General features: G+C 42.2%; 1 protein-coding gene across 1 annotated transcript; it reads right to left on the bottom strand.

Moving 5' to 3' along the window:
* Nucleotides 1-6,670: 6,670 nt before the first annotated feature.
* sbk1 (SH3 domain binding kinase 1) lies at nt 6,671-20,537 on the bottom strand. The gene is made up of 4 exons (XM_030754495.1): nt 19,836-20,537; nt 12,816-13,057; nt 11,923-12,125; nt 6,671-11,495 (listed from the first exon to the last, which is right to left on the bottom strand). Exons 1-4 carry the CDS (start codon nt 19,871-19,873, stop codon nt 10,668-10,670), a joined length of 1,311 nt encoding a protein of 436 aa, XP_030610355.1. The 5' UTR covers nt 19,874-20,537; the 3' UTR covers nt 6,671-10,667.
* Nucleotides 20,538-21,859: the final 1,322 nt, after the last annotated feature.

The following is a 21,859-nucleotide window of genomic DNA, read 5'->3' as shown; positions in this document are numbered from 1 at the left end:
ATGGTGCTGTGCATGAACAGTATAAGAGACTGATGTAGCTCCCAGGTCTGAAAATTGAAGCTAATGCATAAGTGCCTTAAACCTGCATTCTATTCAATGGCCACCAGGGGACCACCCCTGAGATTTCTGTATGTATAGAAATCAATGGGGGAAACATCCCTCGGCTCTCTTGTTCTGAGACCTCAGCAAATGCTTTCTTGGGCTTGGACAGTAGTTTGGGGTCTTACTCAATAAAATATTATGTCCATTTTATAAATTATGGTCATTATAATAGTCAAAAAGGAGGATTTTCCACGATATGCTCATTGGCTGACAACTTGCCACTCACATATCCACCCCTGTCCTGTCAAAGGCTCAACTTGACATGCTGAGACATCCCTGGAAAAAAAATCAGCACCACCAATGAGAAGAAAAGAATCAGATCATGTGACATTCAAACAGCTCAAAACCCATTTATCACTTTATCATCATGTTTGCCAGCTTCATACAATAATCTTAACTTACTTCGCACAAGAGTTCAATCTTTTCATAATTATTTATTTTTGTTTTTTATTTTTTTATTTTGATGCATCATATTTTGTTTACATCAATTTCATATTTATCCTTATTTGTTTTGAGCACAGCACATGATGTAGTTATTACTGTAGGTCTTGTTTGTAATTATTTCTGATTGCTGCTTTCAGCATTTCTAATGGTTTCATTTGCATATTTAGTGACCCTTTCCTGTGGCGTGCCCAAACAGGTGGACGGGGAAAAAAAAGCACAGGTTTTGCAGCAAAAGGCAGTCATATATGTTGAAAACCAATGAACTGACTGAAGTCAAGTTTTGGAAAATAAGACATTTCATTCAGCGACGAACAAACTTTTAATTGCAATTAAAGTGGATTTACCAAATTTGAACATAGGAGCTTGTTTCCATCTGAAGTCTTCATCTACAGTCTCAACTCCAGCTTTAGAAAAAAAATTGCAGTAAAAAATAAAGTAAATCAAATATTACATCTAACTGCAAAAAACTATCAACAGACCCCATATTTTCTGAACATCTGCATCTGTGAAACCGGGTCCTCAGTTTTTTTTTTACAGGTAAGAGTCTGACCTCATTAATGACTATGCTCTGACATTGGTTTATATATCTAGATCTCAATCAAAAACACTTCTTGTGGGATTAGATAGTATCTTGGCCCAAGCTCTTAGAAGATGTATTGGGTCTGTAAGATCATCACCGGATAAAACAGAAAACGGCGGTTATTTACTTAATGATCGAATCTGCAAAGTCATGGAGACGTTCTGCCTTTAAAAAAAAAAAGTTTTGGCTGGAGAAGTGCCCTGAAGTGTGGGAGTGCTGTAACTGTGTAAAGTCCTGCTGTTTCAGTATGAACACCTGAGACGACTAAAGTTGATTTGAAGCCGCTGCAAAGACGGGAAGAAAATAAAAGACTCATTAAATGCTGATTTTGCTTCTTTTTGTATTTTTTATGGCATTTAATGAGTGTTTAATTTTTATGGCCTTTTTCTTGTTTATTTTACTCTATCTTGTGTACAGCACTTTGTGACCACTTGACTGTGATGGGCACTTTATAAATAAAGGTTTCTGACTTATCTAGTGAATGAGTTTTATTTCAGATGAGAGCAGATGTACAGAGTATGTTGGATTTACAATGACAGATAAAAGCACCAAGTAACAAGTGCTACAGGCTCAGCGGTACTAATCATTTAAAGCTGAAACATTAGACTTCCTAAACATATAACTGACCCTCGAGCTACGTGTCATTTTATTGGCTTTAGGGGTAGCAAAGCACTGGTAAGTAGTGACACTGTTTGTGCACTGGGCAGTGTTAAATCAGGGTTGTCTCATAATCTCTGGACTTATTTGGGATAATGCTAATATATTCATGTGAGTTCATAGAGGCAGTAATAACAGGCTTGCCACACAAACTGCTAAAAAAAAAAAAATCAAGTGAAAGCAGATATTCAAGAATCAAGAATGCCTTTATTAGTCCCACAAATGGGGAAATTGCAGTTAACAGAACATCCATCCAGGGGGACAGATGTCTGAGGTCATGCAACCGTTTCACAACGGCGCTACAAATAGGTCTCTATACCAGAGAAGATTATAATTATGTGAAACAACAGAACGTGTGGTCATACTTGCAGAAAAAATATGAAGGAGAAATACAGTGCAAGAAGACAGTAATAATGAGAGTTGAGCTAATGAAAAGCACACATGAATCTGGTGAAAGAGGCCAAAAATGTAGCTACATGTTTGATTTTCTTGATGTAACTGGTCTGCTAAGGAGAACTGGGGAGTTTCTGGTTGTGACTAAATCCAGAAAATGTCAGTTATTCAGGTCCAGGGCTGCCAGCAGCTATACAAACCTCAAAGAATACAAAGAGGCTGACACATTATCTTCAGTCAGGCTACCGGGTTTGGTCTTCATGCTAAGCTAAGCTTTATTGGCCAATCAGAGTTATTCCTGCACAGTGCGGCTTGAAGTTTCCTGGAGTAGTCTGGAGGAGTTACAGGTACACGACAAAATTCAGACGTCTGGCAGAGCAGAAGGTGAAGAGCTTGTCTGGCAAAGCAGACCATCATCTGTCTGGAAAAACACCATAAACTACAATATAATTAAGGCGTGAAGGCCAAGAGAAATAAACTAATAGTTATTAACACGAATCGTCCAATTTTGAACTCAGACATCAGTAACAGCGAGCCTGTACGTATCCATCTGGTTCACAAAGACGCACTGAAATCCCAGATGCAGTCGCACTGCAATGGTGCAAAGATATGTCCCTGCTAAACATGCCAGGCAAGGAAGACTTCAGGAAAATCATAAACATACTGGAGAAAACATATGTTATTCCCTCATGTCATTATTTTTCCAAAGTGGCAATACCTGCACTGCATGCAAAATATCGCATGGAGTATCTTGATATTCATATTCCATGTGGCAAATGCAATGAACAGGAGGTGAAGAAGCATCTGCAAAGATGTTTTAATGAACAGGAATATAGCACAATGCAAAGGTCAGGGCAGAGCTAGAATTAATGATTGTTGCCTTTAAGGTCTTATTATTATGGAAATTTTTCTAGTTTGTTCATATTGACCAGCATTATAGGAATAAACAGAAAAAACTTGTGATTACTGCTCCTCAACGCAAAGGTGAAGGCAGGTCTGGAACAATTTCTGTTTCTTTTTCATTGACGTTCAACTTAAAGTTTTATCTGTGTGACTGCCTCGTATTCAAAACACTAACAGCAAGTTTCTCCGTTGTAAGCATGCGTGGTGGTATTTATCCTTCGGGCTGGGCGTGAAGAGATGGAAGAATTGAAGCGTGGAAGATGACAGATGTTGGTGGGTGGCACACTCAGGTCTCGTGGCAACTGACAGTACACATTCAGGCTTCAAAATGCGGGGAGAATTTCTGCCCTGAGAGGTGACAGCATGAATATGAATGAAAATATGCAGCTTATGGGGTTTCGTCAACAAAGCTCCGAAATGTGAAAAACAGGACTCTTAATAATTGGCAGCATTTGAATTTGAGCGATAAAACGGGATTCAGACCATTTGTGGCAATCTGAGCCCTAATGTGAGCGCTTCACGTGATGATTTCATTAAACACACCAGCCGTCTTAGCATTATGTTTACATCTTACCATGTTTTGTCCCTGGGCTCACATAAACACCAGCTGTTGGGGATGTTTTCTGTCCTTCGATTTTGAGCTGTTTATTTTAGGATCCATTTAATTACAGTGCGTCAGGCTTCCACAGTGCATGTATAATGAATCTAAAATACTATTAAACAAACACAATTTGCAGTCTGACTGTTAGAATGTGACAGATTGTGATATATTTTGAGATCTTAGGGTGGAGGCTTAATAGCTGATGATGTAGGATGTGATGTTTTTAGCTTTGGGTGAGCATGGATGATTAATTTTATGGCAATTTTTCAATTAGATTAAATCTGATAGTGGCACTGAGGGAAGATCAGGAGATCAATTAATCCAAATCTAGATGGAAAGCGAAAGGCTCACCGGATTCAGCATGTTTCATATACTAAAGTTCATGTGGCAACTTCCTCAGGCATTACTTGATTGACAGCATACTGTATAACATGCACAGCATGTGACCTGTTGTACAGAGATGGTGTTGGATGTTTGCCTGTGCAAAGGAAGCCAGTTGTGTATATGATAAAATGCAGCACCAGCAGAAGCGCTCCAGCTTAACGAGCCATCTGTGCAGGAGACAATACACCAACATAAATAGACAAGATTCTTCAGTATCATAAACCGAGATAAAAATACACAATGAAATACGCCTTAAGTGCTCACAGCACCTCCACAACAAGAAATGCGCTGCTGGTTTCTAAAACAAGGAGACAATTTCAGAGCTCTTCTAAAATGGGATCATCTCAGTTGCTATAGCAATGGTGGCAGACGACCACACACTGAGAGTTTATGTCTGGCACAAACAAAATTTAGTAGCATACCGCAATCAAAACACATACCATACACACAAAATGGATACGCAGCGGCCAGAAACATCTGACAAATTTAGGATAAACGCGGCAGTTACGTTTTGCATTACTGGGTGTAAATTCACTTTGTCCTCAAGCGACTTCCTCTCCAGCACACAAACACACACACCCCCCCCCCCCCCCCCCCCCCCCAACTTGACACATCTCTTCCTGCTTGTAGCGCTCTGTCTTCTCTGTGCTCTGACATTCTTTTCCTCCCCTGTCCGTTTTCATCCTGCTGTGATCAGACACTACTTCACATCATGCTCGAGTCTAGATCTGAGGGAGCGGGTATCATGCCTTCGCACTCGACCCCTGCTGAGATCACTATCACAATCAGAGTTTTCCGACTTTCAAATCTACAGCGGCTTCTCTGTTGCAATGCCCGTGGCTGTTTTTGCAAAATGCGTCACGGGACAAAGGAATAGGTACGGTGCAGCTGACAGCTTCAAAGTGAATCATCTGTAGGTGCAGAGGCAGGATGCTGAGGTGATACAGGAGGTACAGTGTGTTCCCCGTGGTGTTAAAATGAGCAGAAAATGATACTACTCTGCAGCCTTCAATGTGGAAAACTACAAAAATATCTCCCCTCATTGTTTACTATGCATACAACTTCCAGAGTGCGTTACCTGTACTGTGTTTGCACACAGCTGAGTTATCACTGAGGAAAACCGTTGGTGGTTTATGTAAAGATGCAACAGCTGCAGCAGAAATGCTCAGTAATTATTCTTCTTTTTACCCAAGGCCTCTATTTGCACAATTTCATTTTTTTTTATACATGCACTGTATTTAAGCATGCAGACTATCCTAGCTGTCAGGCTCTGCAGTCCGGACAGGTCTCCAGTCTTGCTACATCTACCTACACACAGCTTTTGGGATTAACTTGTGCAATGTGTTTTTTTTTTATTTATGTTAAGCCATTCAGCTGCCCTTATTATACATACTGAAAGCACACCTGTCCAGCTTCACTTTGCTTCAATGAAACTGTGAGGTACTGCCAGCCTCTTTTTTTTCCTGGAAACATTTCACGCTGTGATAACATAAAGCTGCCGGCACTTTGAAATCTTGCCACGTTCGCTCAAGTGCTGTATAGAGGAGGTGAAACCTGGTGGTTATCGGTTGAGATCCGGTATTCTGACATGACTCTGTGAATGGTCTCCCCGTCAGTCAGTCACACAGTCCCCTCATGCTGACATTAGCTCTTGCTGAGAAGGCATAACCAAAGAGGATTTAACACTTGATCTCACAGAGACAGCTGCATCCAGGCAGATCACTTTCCTTTGCGAGCCACCTACTGAAGGCTTAACATCCCGCCATCTCCAGCCCTGGGATTCAATTTGGTTTAACTGCCCGTCTTTAAAAAGCTTCAGTTAAGGAATAATCAGGGGTGGTGGTGGTGGGGGACCTGCTGGTGTTCAGCCTCTCAAATTGTTGTGGAGACAGCAAATAATAAAAGAGTGGATGTCCTGAGAAAGGCAGGCAAGTCACTGTGCGGGATAATGTCCCGTCTTGTGCATTATATTCTTCAACCTTTTGTCAATTTGACTGTTGCAGGTAACACAATTAGCACACCACCTCTAAGGCTGCTGTAGCCCTTCACAGGTGGATAATAGGCTATCACAGAGGACAACCTTCCCCTCTGCTACAACAGGGCAATGTGCCATGGTTGACCTTTCCTTTTTCTTGCAGCGTCTGAACTGATTAGCTTTGCTCAGTGGCAGATATGCCACCCCTCACCGCCACTGTCTAAAATCAGCCTGATAACGACTTGAGCCAACTCCTCCACTCTGACACAGCAGCTGAGATGCAGCGTGAAGGGGTGGCGGGCTGATAACTGTTCTCATCTTCATATTCTAACTGTCCTTGAACTCACTTGCTCTTTGAGGGCGGCAGATAACTCCTATCTACAGATGTGTTAATTGAGCTTTTTCAGAATGAAGGCAGCATATTAATGTAGTCTGGGGGCTCGCTGACAAACCAGACGAAAGCCAAAGCCTTGGGAAATCACATGATTCTAGCTGACCTTCATCTAATGGGCTGGGGACTATACAAAGCTGGGCTGAATAAGCTTTGCCTGCACTGGAATAAAAAAGAAAGAACACATTATTTTAAATTACCCCCAGAAATACCCAGGAGCCATTGCATTTGGTGCATAAATTTATTTCAACATATATTAACATTTTGTATATTCTTTTTAAATTTTGTTAAAGACACAGTACATACAGTATTTACATGAGATTCTACGACAAGATTTGCTGGCAAAAAAAAAAGAAAAAGGACAGAAGAAACCGGCTAAGAATGAGGCTACTCTTTCTAGAGCTAAAATAAAACTTGATATATTTTGACACCTCATCATTAAACTTGACAATTCCTGTCATAACAGTCCATGAGAAACAACAGTTCACATTAGAACAATAGATAGTAGAATGATGATGCTAATGGCTCTGATTTAAAACAAAGCAACAGCTGCTCGCGTCAGAAATTTGTCCCATCTTTGTGTTACATCATGTATGTGATCTTATATATGGTGTGTTACACTTTGCAATACACCTTAATCGTTGTTATGTTGTATTAAGTTACACTACTACCTTACATTTCCTAATGCACACTGAAGGTGAGTCTAATCCCGGTCTTTTTATGTAGATCCTACATTATCTCATAGAGTAAACATTGAGTTCTAAGGCAGAGCTAATTCATATTTCACTACCGGCTACTCAAGGATTACCTTTTGATTAATACTGCGAGGCAGCCAGGATCTCAGCATACAGTACATCCTTTTGAGAAGCCGTGATCTGGTCACCTCTGCAGAATCATAAATAAAGATGGAAAAAAGGCAAGGAAATTGATAGGGACCATCATCAGCTTTGATTATGTCTCATTTTTTGCTCTGCTAACTTGCTCATAAAGTGCAGGAAAATGTCACTCAGAAATGCGCCATTCAGAATAATAATAAGCGAGTGGTTTCCAACCCTTTTTCATATGAAGTGACCCCCCCCACAGCCCTCTGAAAAACACTCCAAAGAATGTCAACTTTAAAGGTGTTCAGCTGAATTAACTGAAACTGGACAACCAACAGCAACATCATTTAAAAGATATTATCTACCAATTTCATCTACCAATGTATCCATTGTGTTTAGGTAACAATTTTGTTTCTACTTTTATTTTAACAGTTTCAACTGTGAGTTTAAACTTTTATCTTGCTATTCCAACTGTTATTCAGTATAATTAATATCAATGTAACTGCTATCATAGACAGTATAAAATATTGACACAGTTACTGGGTTGGAAAAATAAAGCCAATTCAGAAAATGCCTAAAAACCTGCATTCTATTTGAAGGCCACCAGATGGCGATAGCTGTGGCTGCAAAAATCTCCCATTGAAATCTATGGAAGAACAGTTTCTGCTTTTACCTCTGTTTACACTTTCCTGCTGAGTTTCTGGGCTCTGTCACTAATTTTGGGTCATACCGGATAAAATAATCAAATGTGTTTTGTAAATCTTCATCATACACAGTTTGAAAACCGAATGCTCATAAGCTAACAAGCTAAGCTAACAAGTCACAGCTGTGTTTTTGTAGCACAGAGGCTTCAAAATGAGACTTCAGAAACCAGTTAGTGATGTCACTGTACCCACGTCCAGCTATGAATTTTAGTAAAAACAAATAAATAACTTTTTAGTCTTTATTTTAGCTAGATACTGTATTTGTTAGCTAATAGATAACCTGTTATCCATTATGTTTAGCAAACAGTTTTATTTATTTTTTGCTCTGTTCATTAATAATTCAACATTTTTAGCAAGTTGTCTATTTAAGTATTTATTCACATTTTGATATTACTTTTCGAATTTTTTTTGCTCATCTGGCTAAAGGGCAGAGCCAGTGAGCTTATGCAATAGCGAGGTGTCCGTCATCCATCTGTCCTTTCATAATTCACAAAAATCGCTACTCCTCCTAGAGTAGCAAACAGATTTTAGTAAAACAAGGTTAATTTGTCCTGGATATGACTGTCTGAGAGCCTCCTTGATTTCTCCAAGGTTTTAAATTCTCATTAGTTTGTTTAATATTTCCAGCCAGGGACAACAAAACTCAAATTTCTCTCTGTACTTCACAGATTAATTTAACATTTGATTTGTGATGGGGCATGAGCTGCTATGTCACTGACAGTCTGGTGATAATTTATGCAAATTTCTTCACCTAATCCTTCCACCTACCCTCTGACCACCGCAGAAGTCGCCAGGGTTCGTGAACGCATCAATGAGCTAAGTCATTGTCATGATGAGCTGTGGATGATCGCTTTTTTTTTTTTCCCCATTGGGGCTCAATTAGACTTCAAGAAAAGGACAGAAGCTATTAAACCTGAGGAGCGCTGGTACTGACAGTACAGAGAGGTGATGAGCTGTCACTGGAGGAGTCGTTATATGAGACGATAACACATTCACACAACAGAGATGTGGACACACACACACACACACACCTGACTGACTGACATAAGAGGCAATCCAAGCAGGAAAAAAAAAAGCTAATTAGCACGCAGTGAAGCGTAGAACATACTGTGCTTGTTAGATGCAGTCACAATAAGCAGTATCTCAATGGAAGCTGAAGCTGTAGCTCTGCCCTGTTAGGGAACAATGTTAATCGCTGACACGTAGGCCATCCTTCCAGACAGAGGGGGCTGCATTAATATGTTCTGAGTTACGACTGCAAGGTGTCAACCTGAAGAGTAGCCCTCATTAGCCTTAACTGATCAAATGAAGACAGTTTGCTTCTCTAATTGACAAGCAGGAAGCATAATGATTTTACAAAGGGACTGTGTGTTGCTCATGATTACGTTGGGGGTGAAAGGACATTGCAGAAATGAACGATACCTATTAAATTCATTTGTATTTCCGGCCAGAGTGAAGACCCATTTAAATGAAAACCCAAAACAATAAAAGCAAAGTGAGACCAGCAGCTGCTACGATGATATAAATAGTGATATTTCTACATATTACATTTTAATGATAGACTATACACTCTGTCATGTTTTGATGCTACATATGATGCACTGACCCCGACAGTAACTGTAAAACCCTTTCCGGTTGTAGAAAATTAGTACAGCTACATCGTTGAACTACCTGATTATTATGGAGCACTCCTATCAAATTATGTACAATATCGAATTTTTTTCTCTCCAAGAGTTCATTTACAAAAATCTTGTGCTTTTTTTTTTTTTTTTTTCTTCATCCGAAACACACATACGCGTCCAAAACACGCACAGCTGGTAGAAAAGCAACAATAAAAAGACATTTTTTCTCCTCTCCTGTGTTCATCACCATTTTCACTCAGAAAATGTACAATCCCTGTATTCTGTTGCGTTTAATTGGACATGAATCTCATTGAGAGCAATTTAAAAGTGGCAGATGTGTCTTCCAGCCACTCAAAGGATTCTCATTAATAATAAAACAGGAAGTGACCCACTGAAGTGTCCTGAGCTGATGCCTTTCACTGAGAGTCTCCCTCTCAGTCTAGACACGTACATGAAAAGATGCCGCATACAAACTGCTACATTTTTTTTTCTTTTTTCTCTTTGTAAAATCTTATCTTGAAAACGTCTATGAGTTTTTTGAACTGGAAGTTGGCAGAAAGTCCGAGAAATGGCAGTTGAAAGTAATTGCGTAGATTGCCTTCATATAATGAGCCTCTCTGTCTGAAGAATGTCACCTGATCAGAAGAATCTTGGGGATCTCCTGGATTTTATATTCTGAGATAAATAAACACTAAAAGTAAAGAGACATGGAGTGAATCTAAATATAATATCGTAAGCACCACCACAGTGTATGGGCAGGAGAACACACATGTTGGGATGGCAGAATGAGCTGCCTTGAGGAGTGACAGCAGACTCTTAAACACTGCCAGCATGGCTTCTCAGCTTGGGAAGCAGTCTTTGGTCACAAATCAAAAGCTAAATGGTATTGAATGTCAGTGATAAGCTGTCCGAGTATGTATCACTGACTGATGATGTCCATTTCCACTGCTTGGGATAGGATCCTGAGCTTCTCCTTCATGTCTAAATTCTCCTTTTTCACTCGGTTCTCTGTGGTAGTTATTAACACCTCTTCACAGCTTGTTATTACTGTGAAAAGCCCTCTTAGTCTCCAGTGCTAGCATTAGTGTGATCACACACAAATTTCAATGGCCGTCGCCATCACCATCTGGCTTTTGTTCTTGTCTCGTCCCGGAGACTGGTGCTGTCCAGACTCCTCTCTGGGAGACAATGGATCGGAGAGGACGCTCCGTTTGAGTGGAGCTGGGCGCAGGCAGGATGTTCCTGGAGGCGTGGAAGGCTCAGGATGTCTGTGGGAGGAACGTGAAGAAGTGGATGTTGAGGAGGAGGTGCAACTGCCAGTACACACTCCAGAGCTTGACCTCTCACCTCTCTTGGCTCGGCAAGATGCTCTGCGCCTGAGCTCGCTGACCAGCTCATATTTGACAAAGCAGAAGACGTCCTTGACTCCACAGCGTTTTTCTGGCTCAGCGGCGAGCAGCCTCTGAAACATGCGCAAAGCATCATCGGTGAAGCGGCGCCACTGAGACGGGTAAGTTCCCACGGGACAACCCGCTTTCTGCCAGCGCCGAAACTCCTCGTAGAAGGCATCAGCAGGCATAGCTGCCTCCCAGGGGAAATTGCCCGTCAGCATACAGAACACCAGCACGCCAAACGCCCACACGTCCAGACTGGTGGTCACAAGAAAACCCTCTGTACGGTTAGCGCGGCAAACCTCTGGAGCCGTGTAGGGGATGGTGCCGCTCACCCGTTTCACACGACAGCCCACGCGTCGGGTCATGCCAAAGTCAGCCAGCTTGATGCGGCGGCAGTCGCGGTCGAACAAGAGCACATTCTCTGGTTTGACGTCGCGGTGCACCAGGTTTTTACTGTGCATAAAGTCCAGGGCCAAGCCCAGTTGCTGCATGCACCGTTTGACCATGTCTTCTGGAAGACCCACCTAAGAAATACAGAGAAAAATAAAACAGGCAACTTTGATTAATATGGTCTGATAGGTACACTGCAATGTGTAGGAGGTGAGAGGTGAACAGGAAAAGAGCCTTATGGTGAGCATAACGTACTATTAAAACAAAAATTGATGTTATATAAAGTAAAACTGAAACACACAGAATCTCAGTTCTGAGTCTTGCTTCAGCCATTTTTAATGAGTCTCTAGAAGAACCTTGAAGTCGAGCATTCCCTGCACATCAACTGGAATAGCACTAAAGGAAAGTGAATGCTTTGCACAGAGGAAACCGGGACAAAGACGAGGCTCCAATCCCAGGAGAGCTTGTTAGAACTGCCGTGTCTGAACATTGTGACTGATTGGAGCAGCTCTGGCTGACTGTGAGGCAGATGATTGGTGGAAGGATGAACGATAGTGTTACCTGTGGGGGTATGATGTCGAAAAGGTCCCCAGCAGGTGCATACTCTTGTCCAAACACATAGCTGTCCTCTGTCTCAAAAAGCACGTCCAGGACTTTGATGATAAAAGGGCTACAGCTAAGTGAGCCTGTTAGGCTGTATTCCCGCAGGAAACTTTTCAGCTTCGTCTTGTTCTTGGTAACAAACTTTAGTGCCATTTTGGTGCCTAGAAAAAAAAAAAAAAACACACATATTAACATAGAGAACAAATAAACACAGTTAAGCTCTGGTGTACTAAACCTGTATCGCAGATAAGTACTGCCAAAATTTTGCTGTCCAACATTGTCCGTGTGTTATCCAAAAGGCACTTAATGTGAATTTGGAACTGTTTCTCAGGGAATAGAAAGATTTCTGACTACTCAACCCTTCCTTTGTGACAGCTGCTGCCTTCATTCATATAAACACGTACAGTGAATGAAACTCACCTCCATCACCAGCTGTTCACAATCACAGCTGGAGAATCTCTAATACTCACACAGCACGATATATCTCTGACACATTGTCATTCGGCTCCACACCGCTTTAAATGCTTACTTTACCGTGCTTAGACTGAGCCAACTCTCTAATCTTGGTTTTCTTACAACAAAAGATTAAAACCTAAACCTAAAAAATCCTTAACAAACCTTCCTAATTCTGCCGAAATTAATTCTCAGCAAAGTGCCTTGAGACTTTACAGCGTGCTGCTCAGCCTTAAGTGGTTATGCTCAAATGTGAGGCGTGCTGGTACACTGTGGATGCTGAGATCGTAACAATCTGCTATCCTAAATTTCAATTTTTATGCTTGATTAGATGGTTGACAGTCAAGGCATACAAATGAGAGAGTGATGGAAGCTGAAGCGCTTTGGCACCAACTCACCCTGTGTCCTGTGTACCACCAGGTCCACCTTCCCGTAGGTGCCTTTCCCCAGCTCGCGGATGTGCTCATACTGTTTGGCTACATCTGCGGCTGATAAAGAGGTGATGGCCAGGGCCTGCATGTCCTCCACAGGCACCCCTCCACAGTAGCCCATTTTTGATGTGGGGGAGCCTCCGCCGCTACCCACCCGTCCTGGCCCAGATGGAGAAAGAGACAGGCTCGCCTTGACACTGTGGGGCAGACTGATGGGAGAGGAGAAGGCTGGTTAGAGTCAGATTACTATGATGATGATGCCAGTCACTTTATAATGTACTATATTGCATGTGTTTATCCTTCTTGAGTCTCACATCTATCTATTCCTGTCCCGACAGGTTAAATCAGAAAGGCTTTAATGGACCTTAATTTCCATGCAATCAATTCAGGGAGAGCATCTACAGGGGGAGAGCTTTCAGTAAATGCAGTGGACTTCCTGCTGTCCCTCTAGATCACTCTGGCCAGCTATCAAATGTGGCTGTTCTCAGACAGCACTTACTGGCAGACAGAAATGGGAAAATCAATAACAACAGGTAGAAGGACTAGCAAAAGGAAACACATTGAGAGTCCTGACAGTTTTAAGGTGTAAGCAGGCTGGTAAGACATGCACGCCGTAGATAGACACCACTCTGAACCGATTGTTGTCCATATAAGTAATTAGCGAGGGTTTCTTCGCTTCGCCTTGAAAATACATTTTAGTTTGTGCCGTGGTCGCTCTGAGTATTTCTGTCAAATTGCTCAAAGTGAAAAATAAATTACTGCAACGGAGAAGTTTTGGCTGATTTTCAAAAGTGCTAAGTTTGAAATAGGTCAGACTGATCCTGTGAGAGTAAAAATATAGCTGGTTTAATTGAGTGTTCAGACACACATCACTGATAACAAATTAAATATCAGGGACGAGTGGATGCGCATGTTTTGGTTACAATGTTTGAGCGAATCAAAGGAAAATGAAAGAAAACTAAAACTATCAAGTAAAGTACACAAAACTGAGCTTTTGGTGAAATGAAGCAGAACACCCTAATGATCCTATCCATTGTCTCTGTCTCTGTTCAGCCCACCCCACCCCACCCCTACTGACACACACAATCAACTTTAATCATCCAATCATGCACACACAAGCGCACACACAACACTACTAGGAACCAAATCAGCACAAACAATTTTGCTGATGGCCTTTTTTACATCCATCATTCAAAGCCAACTGCCTTGCTCTTTGTTCTTCTTTCCCTGCAGCCAGTTTCTCAGCACCACTGCTTTAAACCAGGTTCAAAACAAGAGCATCATCACTGTGTTTGTGTCAACATCTGGGCACACTTTTGGGGAGGGGGGGGGGGGGGGGGGGGTTAACAGGACTTAACACACGGTACTAATTGTTCAGCTGATGAAAATATGGCACCGGATTTTTTTCTGAGACTTTTGGATGGTGCTGCTCTTGTGGGAAGATTGTGATAAATATAGCTATTAGACAGCGAAGCCTAAAATAAGATGCAGCCATTTGCAGCCTTGTGTTCTTGGCTCAACACCCTTTTTTAAAAGAAAAAAAAAAAAAAAGACTGCAAATAGAACAAGTGCCCTGTGTACCCTATGTACTCTGCAGATAAGACTTGCTTCTTGATTTTATCATAACCGTGGAGATGGTTATATAAGACGCTGTGAATATTGTAGCCATCTCGTGCTGAGCGTGCTCGCTGTATGTAGCCTTCAGCAGAATCAACACAAGAGCCGATCATTGTCCGGATCGGTCTGAGGTCCGGGTTTGGTGATTAAACATTTAAACAGGACAGACAAACAGGCAGAACATTTCCTCTGACCGCCCACCCCGTGTGGCCCCGCGGCCTCGATCAGTCAAAAAGGGAGCTTGCTTGCTTGCTTGCTTGCTTGCTTGCTTACTGGCACACCTTCCAGTCAGCTCCACAGGCTGAATGCGGAGCATTACAGCATGGATCCATAATCCCATTACTCAGCAGCTCCCACAAAGACAACTTCCCCCATCCTGCATTTCCTTTGCAGAAATGGATTAAGAATCCCAAAATGTGATGAGGACGGTCGAAAGATGGTCCCCTCTGCACTGATACTGCAAATGTGAACCAGAAGAAAAAGCAGTCCAGTGGGTTGAAGGTGTGGAGATGAGGCTGCGTGTTTTCAGGGAGAGGGTTTGCGTGAGTGTTTTCAGACCAGTGTTTGGGGAGGGGAGGCAGGTGTATCAGTGGCACAGTGTCAATCTATCAAAGGCCCTTTGTGTTCCTACCTCAGAGAGGGAGCAGCTGTCTCAGCCCCAGCACGACTCAGCATTCGTGCTCGAACGCCGCCACATGCCCCACTGATCTGCCGCGTTGCCCTCTGCTCCTCTCCTGTCCTCTCAGGCGGCTACAGACAAGGTAACGTGCACATGCTCCACATACAGATGAAGATTTGGCTCGAGACAAATTTGCATGTCTGGGGATTTTTTTCAGAGCTAGTCTTATTCATTTTTAATCATCACAAAGCCTTTTAAAAAAAAAAAAAAAAAAAAAAAAACATCTCCCTGGACTGACTGCTTGTCCCAGTATTTGTGTTTCTGCTGTTGTGAGAAGACCTTAAAAAAAACAAAAACAAAAAAAAAACAATGATTTACTTATTTTCTTTTAGGAAGCCTCTGACTTCCCTCATTTTGAAAACAAGCCTGTTTTCAAAATTCTTTTAAAAAATGAGGTGATACAAGGTTTTTGATCAGAAGCAGCAATTTGCTAATTTATCCACATATACAGATTGATATTCTTGATCTGTTTAGGAATTATTGCACTATAAATGACTGTTTCCCCCAGAAAAAAGCAAAAAAAAAAAAAAAAAACAGGTGTTAATTCATTATAACCACAGCAAAGATAAGACACCTTCATGTCTCATCCAAGATTAAACAGGCAGATGGAGATGAACACCGTGATGCTAACAACTTCGAGGTGTGCTCTGGACATGTGTTTTGTCCAGTGTGTTCTTAGCCCCGGATTAGATGGAAGTCTCTCATGGGTGGAGTACTGTACAAGCAATAATGGTGCACGTAGAATAAATCCTACTGGAGTGATCCTTTGATTTTAGCTGTTAGCTTTCATATAGTGCCACCAGCAGGTCCTAAATCTTGCCAGTCTTAGCAAAGAAAGAGAGTGCAGCCAGCTAACATTACAGCTCAGCTTTTTTTTTTTTTTTTTCCTGGAGTATCCAAGTCACAGCTCCTGACATTGACTGGCACTGCTTGAGAGTTTTTCCAAATTTATTTTCGTGGCACTTTGAGCACCGCCAGGCAAGTGAGAAAGTAGACGTCTCTGCTCAGACTGAGCGATAAATTTCATATTAGGCTAAAGTCACACTTTGAGACAAAATTCTTGCAAAACTGCACTCCATCGTTTTGTGTTTCTTGTTACCGTGCGAACGCATTATGCCAGCAGGTCAACAGGACGAACACTTTAATGCTGTTAATCTGAGCATTTCAGCGTTTGACTCAAAGAAACTCGGAGCACAAGTGCAGCTTCGCAGAGATGGCTGGAGACTCTTAACGAAATGATTTGTTCTCCAAAGACAAACTGAAATAATGTCAACAATTCATTACCATAAGAAATCAGAGCTCGGAAGCAGACAAATCGTATCCGTCACATTAACATGGGACTCATTAGGGAGAATAATTGTGTATTCAGTGAGCTATTGGATCTCCCAGTGTGACCTGTGTGAGTGCCACAGTTGCAATGAACTGTGGCATGACTTTGATTATGACATAAAAATCAATATAAATACACATCATAGATATTAGTTTTGTAAAGATGAAAATTTGGCAGCCAGTCTTCAATAAATGAGTGTTAATGTGCGCAAAGCATATACTGAAGGCAGCTTTACACACACACACACACACACACACACACACACACACACACACACACTCACACACACACACACACACACACACACACACACACACACACACACACACACACACACTTTTAAGTCCATTCCTGCTTCCTCCCTCCTCTGCTTCATCTCTTTTTTCTATTGCTGAAAATATAAACAAGTGGCTAATGAAAGAAATAAATAGATTGCAGAACCGGCCCCGCAGCTTTACCTCTCTCTGTTACTAATGGACTAGTTGCTTGGCTCTTGGCAGAAGCGTCATTATGGGTGAGGACTGATCTCTTGTGTCCAATTTACTGTCAAAATGCCCAACGTGCCTCGCCTCTGGGTCAAAGTGAAACCAGTGAGTGAAATACGATGTGACTAATGCGGTTTCTCTTGCTGTCTGTCTGAAAATAAAACAACTGCATGTAATAAAAGACATTGATAGTATCTGTTTGGTGTGTCTGGCTGTGTTTCCCTCCTTCTTGTCTCACTATAGCTGGGCAGAATAAAAACACAGATCATTCGATCAAAACTAAATGGCTTCCTCCTGACAGCCACTTGCAGGAAGGACACTCTGTTCTTTACTCGGGCTTAAAAAAACTGAATCACCTTCGTCAGCAATACAAAACTTCATGCCCAGTGAGCTGGTGGGTTTAGTGCCTCTGTCCTGCTGTGCTGCAATAGGTGAACCAGTATCCCAGACCACAGACGCTCACTTTGACAAATCACCTGCTGTCATCCCTGCACAGCTGCCCATATGGACGGACCCCTGCTGGGACTGAGCGTGCTGTAACCTGCTCCTGAATGGCCTTGCTTCTACCATCTCTTCCTCTGCTGTGTGCCACATACCCTGGCACAAATGCTGCCAGGCAGCTGCCTCCTGCTAGAAAGACCAAAGAACCTGTACAGGATAACCCAAGGTTAAATCTTACTACTGAGGGTAGCTGCGAGTGGTGATATTGCAAGGACGTATCGGTCAAAGTTGACAACCAAGGCCTATCAGTGACATAAAAATACGAAGAAAAAAAAACACACATCAAGAATAACAGCTATCATTACTGTAGTTTATGATTAAGGCTTGGGGCAAATGCACTTCTAAACATCTGATTATAAACGCCAATCAAAATCAATGTCACAACCACCCTCACTTGTAGGCTACCCTCACTCTCTTACAGTCGCACAATCCAGTAACCTCTGAGTGAGAGAGAGAGAGAGAGACGCATGGGGGAAATCCAGTGAGAGAACTGAAGCATCATTCCCTCAGTACCACACAGCCTGTGTCCCAATGATGTCATATACATGAGGAAATGGGACTTTAATATGAGATCAGTAAAATGGGGGTTTAAATGGGGGCGTAGCTAAATGATGTAACAGCTCCATTAAGGAGGACATTGCAACCCCCCCCCCCCCAACCATTTCATCTTCCACTTCAAGGCAAACTAACAGTATATGATGACTTGTTATCTTCCAAAAGCACAATAGCCTCTAACCACAATCAACGCACTAATGCTGATTGCTCAGGCTGCATTCACTAACCCCCTTTATCGCTCTCTAAATACAGCTACGGCAGAGTACTCGTGTAACAACTAAGTAAAACCTAAGACAAAGAACATACATAATTAAAACACTAATTGACCAATTAATAGAATACTCCCCTATTAATGCAAATTAAAAACAAAAAAGCCTAAAAAAACATGGTTGCCACATTGTATTCTTGCAACAAGAAGAAAAAAAGAACCCAAGAAAAGTCGACAAAGAGAAAACACAAGTGCATATACACAATCTGTACACTAATTGGGTGTCATTAGATGTTGCAGGATGTAGTCTGTAGGTATTTGTTTTGTCTGTGTATTTTCATCCAGCAGGGCTGAGACATCCAAGCAAGGGGAGTAAAGAGCTATGCAATCCTAAGTGACAATTCATTTGCATTCTTTGTGCTCTCTGGGCAGCCATGTTTTACTGTGGCAACCACTATACAGTCAAACAGTGCCCCCCTGAAACAGCTTCTTTTATTAAAGCGATCTAAATCGGGCAAAACTTTGTTAAAGACGGCGCATTAGTCACGTCCGTGTGGGTGTCAGAGATGGGTTTAGTTGGTGCTTCTGTGTGAGCTGGAGCTGCTTATTGCCTGTTATACTGTAGCTGTCTCGGGAAGCTACAGTACTTCTGCAGGGTTTGTTTTGAACATTTTGGTGGACTTCACACTGTTTGTTTTTAAAGAGACTAAAGATGCTGCCTTGATTTTATGAAGCAGAGCTCGCTTTGATTTGAGATCACATCATTTGTCATTTAGAGGGGATTTCTGGGATGGTTGTATCCTATCATGCCTGTGAATTTGAATGCATACAGAATTTATCTTTGTTAAAGCACTCAGAGTTTTCAGACTGTTCATGTCAATAATACATATGTCCTGCTTCATGAGAACAAAAATAAATAAATCTGCGAAAGCAGAAATAAATCTCAGCTTTTGCAGCTCCTTTGTACAATTGTTGGCTGCTGCTGTGTTTCATTAGAGTCCATTACCAGCCTCCAGCTTTTGCTTTTACTGGATTTTAAAGTCAGCTGTTCATTTAAAAGCATTAGACAGCATTAAGCATGAGATATCACCTGTCTGTTCAGGACAAAGTCTAAAAGGGCCATTAAAAACGAGGACCATCCCGGATGCCCTCACATCCACCCATGGACTGAATAACAAAAACAGAGGGGGGGGGGGGGGTTATCTCGATTAATGTAGATTAAAAAACACAAATAAGGTCGTTTTTTAACCATTAATACCACTTAGAATTAATCATAGCCTAGTGTTCAAAATATAAAGCTGCTCTGCTGTATAATAAGTGCTGACGCTGTATTATGCTCCTGTATTATTTATGGATGGATATGTTGTGAGTGGGTCAAAGCTGAAAGTTACTCTGAGTCAAAGCACTAGATTTTAATTGCAAGAGCATTTTATTCAAATTCAATATATCATGTGTAAAAACGAGGACAATTAAAAAAAAAATCAAATATGCATCTAAACATTTCCCACCTCAGCTCTCTCTTTCCCTTCGCTCTTTCTTCCCTTCCAGTGTTCTGTATCATGTAGACTGACCCGGTTTTGGGCACCTCAGGGTGCATCTAGGTGTTACTCACCTGCTGGCGACCTGTCTCTCTCCTCCATGGTCCTGCATCCGCTCGGCGAGCAGAGGCGCTGCGCTCTGCTCAGCGCTGATCCGTTTGCTTCTGCTACTTCGGTTCTCCTCGTTGTTATCGATCACTTAGAAGCACCACAGAGTTATTAAAAAATAAATAAAAACAACAAACACCTTAAACCCTTCGCAGTTTCGCAGCTGGCAGCGCTCGAACCAGGTCCGTCGCTGCGCTTTGCTCGCCGCTGGCCAGACAAGATGCTTTGCCCTGTTTCTGGAGATGCGCTTCAGTTTGAGACTTTCTTTGCAGCCGGATGAAATCAAAGCAACATCTGATGCTTAATGCTGAGATGGGGACACATGCTGGGATCCCTCCTCTGTGCGCCCACCATCTGAACCTGCCAAGCAGCGGGAGAAGGAGGAGGAGGAGGAGGGTGCGTGTTTATCTTTCGCTCCTCCAGCAGTCCGCATGACCCAGTTCAGCACCACACACACATACACACACACAAAGGCGAACCCATTCATTCACATCCACGCAGGAAGCTCAGCAAAGCCCGGCTCTGCACGCACGGACGAATTTGCATGTTCCCTCTCCCTCTGAGCTCTGCTCAGCGGCCCTGCTGTCACTGTCGGCCAGTCGGTCCGTTTTTCCGTCGGTCTGGAGTTGGGAAGTGGAGTGGGGGGGTGTATCTCAGATGTTTCTCCTTTGCAGGTTCTACCAGTCAGTTTCTTCATTGTTCACTGTCTCCACCCCTCCGGCAAAGTAAATGCGCTCACGTGTCCTGGGTCCTAGTGCCGGCCCGATACCTCCAACAAGCCTGAAATGAGTCCAGGAGCTTTTTTACTTTTGATTCATGCTTTGAACGAACAGGCTGCTCCGCTCTTGCATAATTCAACAGCTTATGGCCTTAATTGCGTGTACTTCACACGATGACTTTGCCAACTGTCCTTATTGGGTAACGGCGAGGCAAGACTTTCAATTAATTCACTGCCCCGGTAGCTCCCCTTTACTGTACATGTTAATCAACAGGCCTCCCGCCGCACTTGTTTGCCAACTTGAACAGATTGGACTGAAAAACGCCTTAACACAACAGGGATAACTTTAGTGCATTACCATCCACGAGCAAATTTTGACTCTATATATATATATATATATATATATATATATATATATATATATATATATATATATATATATAGTAGACCTTGTCCAGATGAAGTTCTGGTACTTTATCTCAGACCCCAAATCCACAGTAAACCAAGAAGAAACTTTTCCCCCTCCTGTCTGCTCTTTGAACCTTTCCTACTTGCTCTTTTCTCCAAGCCCACCTAAATAACAAAGAGATGCAAGTTTGACTCCAATTACATACTGACAGTGAAAAATAAGCTGCTATAGCATCTAAGGTTAGGAAAGGGAAGAATGACTCGTAGAAAACAGGGGTAGCACAGGGGAATGTGATTTTTACGTTCCTGAAAGTGAAAATTTTGACCCATGGTTCTTTTCTTTCTTTTTTTAAAAATTTATCCTTGTTGGGGTGGTGGTGGATATTGAATAGCTGCATCTTCAGCACCTCTCTGAGGCATACGGGTGTCTCACACTACACTGCAGAGTTAGGCCAACAGGCAGCGAGGCGAAGAGTTTCCTCGGGGGTTATCATGGGAACAGAGCTGTTGTAAATCATCGTGAAGGTCAAGAACTGTGCGCTGACAGCAGAGAGCATGAAGGGTCAAATACACTACGGGGGGGTACAGACACACACACACAGACACCTCTGAGTTGTGAACAAGTAGGGCTGCTACTCCTCCCCTCCTCACTCCTTTTCTCAGGCACAAAACTCATGTCCCAGTTTTCACTTTTTGTGTGTCACCTAAAGTTTTCCACCTTTAGTTGCAAGAGGATGGCCTTGTTTTTCGTTTCTTTTTTTTTTTTATTTCTGTGTTCTCAAATTTATCTTGATGCAGAGTTTACTGCGTTACTTTGTATCACAGTTGCACTTCAAACCACAGTGTCATAATAGGATTCACACT

This window comes from Archocentrus centrarchus, chromosome 19, assembly GCF_007364275.1.
Source record: "Archocentrus centrarchus isolate MPI-CPG fArcCen1 chromosome 19, fArcCen1, whole genome shotgun sequence".
In the NCBI taxonomy this organism is placed as follows: domain Eukaryota; kingdom Metazoa; phylum Chordata; class Actinopteri; order Cichliformes; family Cichlidae; genus Archocentrus; species Archocentrus centrarchus.
This window is presented reverse-complemented; position numbering and strand designations above follow the sequence as displayed.